Below are 7,235 nucleotides of genomic sequence, written 5' to 3' on the forward strand. Positions count from 1 at the left end.
CAAAATTGATTAATTATGCATAATTCGAAAATATTAAAAATCGCTAAATTATGAATGATATTAATTATCACACACATAATGAATAAAGCTGAAAAAAATCTTTAATAAACTCACATATGTGAAATAAAAATTTGAGAGACTTGATTGAAAGACTTGATGTATTATTTATTTAAGAATATATGAATGTATGTAAATATATTAATTTAAAATTCGCTATTAAGTATATTATATAATTTTGTAAATGTATGTAAAATCAAGTTATTAAAATATTGACAATACTTAAACATATTCTGAGTGACAATAAAATTGGAAATAAGACCGTTTATGAGAGTAGATCATCTAAGTACGAGAAGCTATTGACGGCAAAATTAAAAGATATTGAACTAATACATATTCTTTTTAAATGAATTTATCTCAGGAATGACTGCGCGTTGCTGTTACTACTGGACTTTCAACGCAACTGAAATATTAATAATAATCTTTTTCAAATTTAATCATACATATCTGTAAAGAATTTTTTCTGAGATAAATTCATTCGAAAAAAATTCGTATATGCATTAATTCAACATCTAACTTTAACCGTCAAATGGCGTTTTTCGTATTTAGATGATATTCTGAATGATTTTTAACATATTTTACGTATATAATATTACATATATAATATTAAATTTAATAAGATATAAATATCAAAGATAAAAATATATATTTTTATCTAATATTTTACATTATGTATCAATAGAATTTTTAAAATATACACCAAGTAATTTTGGAAAAATCTAATATAATGTATTTTGTCACTAAAAAATATTATAAATATTAAATACCACATTGTCAATCATCCTTATTTTCAAAAAATTTAACATCTTTTTACATACTGTATAGATGTTTCAAAACTATCGGATTTTCTTTTAAGAGCGGATTTTTTGGAATATTTTAATGAAATTTTTCTAATACGGAAATATCGAGACTACAATAAAAAATTTTTTAATTAATAGCAATTAAAGTTCACTAACCACATGATATTTCGCGTGCTTAGGCATGAGATACAAATAGTAAAAATGCTCCACAATGCTTTTTTCAGTAACTTCAAGCTTATCATACAAATCTTATATTGTAATACATATTAATATATATTATGAAAGGTTTACTTAAAATATATTTGCCTCACTTCCCAAACAACACAAAGTCTAAAATTGTGACACAAGATGTCTTCAAGTCGCTTTTTAGACGCAAAAAACGTCTTATGATCCGATTTTAGACATTTTCTATTATCTGGGCTAGATACTGGAAAGCTCTTCATGCTCAACCATCTATCATCCGGAAAATATATGAATGTCTCAACATTTTTGTACAAAAAAAAATTAATCTAAATAAAAATCGATTATTCAAAAATAGTAACACTTGAAAAATAGAACACTTTATAAAAAGATCCGCAATATGTTAACAATATTAAAATAAAAATCGGATAGAAAATTAATGCTTATCAATTCTGCTATAAAAGCGTGAAAAATAAACTTTTTCAAAAAAAGATAACCAAATAGATTATACATCAGGACTGGGTTATTTTTCAAATAATTATGCGAACAATCTTTATTTTCTTTCTCTACTTTAGTTACTTTTTTCTTTTTTTTTTTCGATGATTTGCTTTTTGTTCGCGTAATGTCACAAATTAGTTATTATAATAAATATATACTACTTATTTCGTATAATATTATACATGAAATGTGTATAGAAATGTATTCTATGTATTAAAAAATTTCGATAATATAATCAGAAAACTAGTATAAATATGTAATTAATTATTGTTTAAAATGCGAAAAAACATCAAACAATTCCATATCTTAATATACTGAACAAAAAATGGCGGAAATGATTCGACGCATCATTTCGCTAATTCATTGTCATCATCAATTTATGAGCTATGATTAAAATATGTCCAGTTTTACTTATATTTATTGTATATTTGCATTTATTTGTATAAACTGTCTCATTTTTTTTTAAATTCATGAGTCTTATTTACTTTCATCTGACATAAATCTACCGCACGGACCAATTGTATTTATATATAAACTGTGTACTTTAATGATGAGACAAGCTAAGTTTCAAAATTTTTAGCAAAATTAAAATGCATTGCACTTCACGTGTTTACATTTTATCAAAATAGATTATGATTGATAAAGCTTTCTGCCTACATCACTTTCTATATACGAACGGTATGCGATAAACACAAATTAAGCTTCCTAGAGAAATAAATTTTATTAGAGCTTAACAATAAATAATATAATCTGAAATAATAAACAATGTATTTGTCGTTTAGTCTTATTAAACAACAAATCCATATATATGAATAACAAAACATAAATCTTTATTAAATTATATATTATATTTTTGATAATGTAAATATATGAATCAATAAATAATATTAAAAATTAAATTATAGCATCCCAAAGATAGCTAAACAATTGTCTAAAAATTAGAATTTAATATCTAATTATTTAATAAATGCAAAAATATCAAGAAAAAAACAATTGCACATATTTCATTTACCACGACTCTCTATATTCGCTACATTTCTTTGCGAATAAATGGAGCCTTGGGCCAATCCCCTTAATGGTCCTTTTCGTAATTCGGATTGAGAACCTTTAGCAAGACAATGATTAGTAGAGACCAAACTTGTATCATGGCCTATTGCGAGTGATCTTGAAAATGATTGCTTAGTCAGCAAATTTGGATCCGGTCCTGACCACGGCGCATAATCCGGCCTATAATTGTTTATTTAATGTTTATAAAAATATTACAGCAAAAAAGTAATCAAATAATTATATTTTTTACAACATACAACAGCAAATCGTTATTCGCTCCTTTTACTAAATCCGAGTTTGATCCTACTGGTTTTGTTAAATATGGGGATTTATATTCTTTATCTTCTGTAGTACTGGTTCCACGTGAAACTCTAATACAATATATTTTATCATATAAAGAATGTTATCAATGAAATATTATTAACACGTTGACTAAGGATGTTGTGTCGGCCACCAATGACAAGCTAAACTTTCGCGTTGCGTCATCAGTGACTGCTAAACTTAAAAAATACATCAAACTCGTAAAAAATAACATTTGTTTAACATTTATAAATATAAATAATATTGAAGTAATAGTCTAAAATAGTACTATGTACTATGTACATGAAAATTTTGCACAATTATATCATATCGATGTGTGAATCTAATAATAATAATGAAAATTTCATTTTAACGTCGCTGGAGGACAAATTAGATCTAGTAGTCAAAGTGTTAATAAAATATTATTTTGACATCTAAGAACATAAACAAATTCACAGATATGCGTTACCAAGCCATATGTACCTTATAGGATTATACGAGTTATTCTTTAAATGTAACGCATTATCGTTATTTCCTTTCAAAAGTAATGATTATTTTTTTTGGAAAAGTAATATTATTGTGCTACCATTACTAAAAAATAATAATTCGTTACCCAGCTAATGCTAAATATTCCTGAAATATTCATAAAAGGTTCCTAAATACTCCCAAAAATATTCTAAGGATATTACGAAATATCCTGACATATTTACGAAATATAAGTCACATTCAAATATCGGTTTAAAAAATTCCATTTATATCTTATTATATATTTCGAGAATGTTACATATAATATATATTCCACAAAAATTTTAATTTTTCCAAAAATAAATCAATATGTCGATATGATCGAGACGAAAGTATCAATACAAAATATTGGACATCGGACTGAAAAATATCGATTGCAATCCTATCGGCAATTTTTTGGGTTTAAGCACAAAGATAATTGAATCATGAAACGTAAGTCGTAGTTGTGGGTTGATCACGTTCCACGATTTAATTACGATCATTTAAGCTAAAGTTTGTCCTTTGATGCCTTTTTGTTACTCATACCAATATACATCACTAACAAGAGTAAGTTCATGCTAATTCACGTATTCACTAACAATCAAATTATCCAATAGCGCTGATCTTGAGATTAATTATTGTTACTGTTACTCACTCGGAAAAATAATTACGTTACTTATTCGTTAGTAAAGAAAGAAGTTTCATTACTTTTTCAAATAACTTGTATAACCCTGTATCTTATATATCTTAAAAGATATATAAATATCTTACTTTGGTATTTCAGTCTTATTTTTGGATCGTTTCAACTTCTCAGTTTCTATATCTGTACTCATCTTTTTAATCGGAGAAGCAGTTAATTTTATAGCTTCTGTCACTGGTGGACTATCTTTCCGTTCGTCACTTCTACTACTACAATATGTAACACAATCCATAAGAGGACATATATTCACGATTTTTTATGTATTGCTGAAAAATGAAACGTTACCTTTGGCTGCTGGAAGTACATAATGGTCGAGTTTCTTCTGCCATTACTATATCTAATATATGTATTGCTCTTTCTTCATCATAATCTACACTATCCATAGCAAGCATCACAATTCGGTCTGGTAAATTCTTATATTTTTGCATTAAACGTGTTTTCACTGCAATATTTTCTTTCTATAGTGGATTTATAATTAGATAAAAAAATAAAATCAAAATTTTAACAAAAATTTTTACATACATTTATTCTTTTCTTCCAAACTTTTTATGCGTGGAGGAGGAGTAGGTATAGTTTGCTCGTCATGCACCTATAAAGATAATTGTTTTTATATTTAATGTATGCATTATATGGTACAATAAAAAAAATTCATTACCTCTTCCTCTTCTCTCTTTTTTAAAGCTCTGGCAGGAAGAGTAGGATTCCGTTTTTCATATCCTAATTCGATTAATTTTTCAGATGCCTTCTGTACATTATTATCGCTCTGTTCCAGCACATCCAATAATATTGTTTCGTCCACTTTTGGAAATACATTTTTCAGGTACCTGTACATACATTCCAAACATATAAATCTTTAATATGATTGCTATATTACTGCTACGTGCACAACATACAAACATAATGCATTACTATCATATGAATTTAGTATACATTTTAACATTATATGATTATAATAATATATAAATTATAACTCATTACTAAAACAATAATCTAATGTAATCTTACTTTTAATGTACGTAGCATTAATGTATGCCGTTCGGCGTGCGCACATTCAATGAACAAATTTCTCTATAATCTTTAAGAAATGTATCTAGTTGCTTATATTTATTAGTAATAGATCAGGGCTTTCCAAATTTGTATCACAACTCACTTTTTAAAACAGCAAACAATCTTGTTTGCTGTTTTAAAAAGTCAAGATGAAAAAACAGAGAATTAATAAATCAGAGAATTAATAAATTAATTATTTATATCATTTTATTTATATCTATATTCTTGTATTTTTTCATTTTTAATTAAATACAATTTTATAAATCTATTTCAGATATAATAATAAAATATATATGCCATGTTTTCTATTTCTAGGGGCATGTTCGGATTCCCACCTGGATGCTCTCCTGTTATGTCATGTTATTCATGTTTTTTATCGAATGTAAACAAGGGTGACATAATATCCGAAGAGCATCCAAATGGGAATCAGAACATACACCTCAAGGGAAAGGAAAGTTATTTTTTAAAAATAATTAGTTACTTCCATTTCCGTTTTTGCCGATATATTTGTCAATATTGATATGAATTATTTTTAGATGTAAAAGTTTTGATAATTGTAGTATATTTAAAAATTTATTTAAAAATTTGATTTTAGTTTCTACCATCGTTAAAAAACCAATTTTATGTTTTTTATTTTATAATTTTTATTTTATTTTATACGTACGAAGTCGTGAAAAAATACACACGCGCCCAAGCGTCAATTAACGCGAAATAAAGTTTATTTAACATTCTATCATTTTTCATAACACGCCAAAAATTGACTCGTGATCTTTGGTAATCCCTGATTTGTATTAATTATTTCAGTTTCTAAAATAAAAAGAAATATCTAATTATTTAAGGCCCGGTTGCACCAACGTTACTTTGACTTTAAGCAAAGCTTAAAACTTTCTCCATCTCTATCTCTCTTTCACTTAAAACGAGACAAAGAAAATTTTAAGTCTTGCTTAAAGTCAAAGTAACATTGATGACAGGGTCTAAGAACTATAAATAAATCACATTTAAATGTCCTTTTGTGGATCGGACGACATTAATGCTGTTTATCAATTGTGTATTATAACTTAGTAAATTAATATGTAAAAAAATTAATAATTAACATTATTTAGAATATGCACATGTGATTGACATCTAAAAATATTCATAAAATTTTCTCTGCTTTTTATAACAAACAATATAAACTACTCTACATACTTATATTATATTTATCTAAATATTTTTAGAGTAGAATGCACATGCACATACTATCATGCTTAAATTTTATCTCGTTTTGGGATAAACGAGTTTTTTTTCTCATTATATATACACACATGTATGTGTGTGTGTGTGTGTGTGTGTGTGTGTGTGTGTGTGCGCGCGCGCGCGCGTGTGCGTGCGTGTGTGTATATGTATTTATACACACACAGGGTGGACCACTTAATAAATTTATCTAGTCGATTTTCTCAAAATCTGGGTGTTTAAAACAAAAATATTTCAGATAAAAGTTTTATAACTTTAAAGCTCATTTTCACAATATATGATTATCAACAGATTCAATGAAATTTATTTATTCAATTCTCGGTTACCTTTAATCTTTAGATAATCATATATTGTAAAAATCAAGTCTAAGAGAAAAAAAAAATGACCTTGAGATGGTTAATCTTATTACATATGATATCAAGGTAATGATTCTGAATAATATTCAAAAGATTTTAATTATCATTTGGACATCTTTGATAATGCAAATGCCGACGGTACTAATTTTAAAGCCTCATAACTTGAAAAACACTTAATAAAAATAACATTATTATAGCGTTTTGAAAAGATTTCGAAAATTATAGTTTATTTAAAAAATTATTTATTTTAACATATTTTTTTAAAGCAACTATGTATTTTCTTTATACCGATTCATCTCGTTGTTCTGTTCTTTATAATAAAGTATGATTAGCAAAAAATTTGTACACGAAATATTTAATATTTCAATATGTGCCAGAAAGAATAAAATATTCCGTAAACTATTGATTTTTGATATCTTTACCTTAATTTTACCTTTTATATGAGAATAATAGAGAAATAATAAAACAAAATAATTAGAGAAATCATATTATATAAAAAAAATACATATAATT

At 26.1% G+C, this 7,235-nt stretch overlaps 1 protein-coding gene across 1 annotated transcript in view; it reads right to left on the bottom strand.

Moving 5' to 3' along the window:
- Positions 1 to 2,539: 2,539 nt before the first annotated feature.
- LOC105627451 overlaps positions 2,540 to 7,235 on the bottom strand; it is an 11,920-nt gene continuing 7,224 nt past the window's right edge. Inside the window, exons 6-11 of the mRNA XM_012208737.1 lie at positions 4,742 to 4,910; positions 4,609 to 4,675; positions 4,372 to 4,528; positions 4,158 to 4,295; positions 2,840 to 2,953; positions 2,540 to 2,762 (exon numbers count right to left, since the gene is read on the bottom strand). Coding sequence (XP_012064127.1) covers positions 2,540 to 2,762; positions 2,840 to 2,953; positions 4,158 to 4,295; positions 4,372 to 4,528; positions 4,609 to 4,675; positions 4,742 to 4,910 — 868 coding nt within the window. The remainder of the gene's footprint in view (positions 2,763 to 2,839; positions 2,954 to 4,157; positions 4,296 to 4,371; positions 4,529 to 4,608; positions 4,676 to 4,741; positions 4,911 to 7,235) is intronic.

This window comes from Atta cephalotes, assembly GCF_000143395.1.
Source record: "Atta cephalotes unplaced genomic scaffold scaffold00001, whole genome shotgun sequence".
In the NCBI taxonomy this organism is placed as follows: Eukaryota; Metazoa; Arthropoda; class Insecta; order Hymenoptera; family Formicidae; genus Atta; species Atta cephalotes.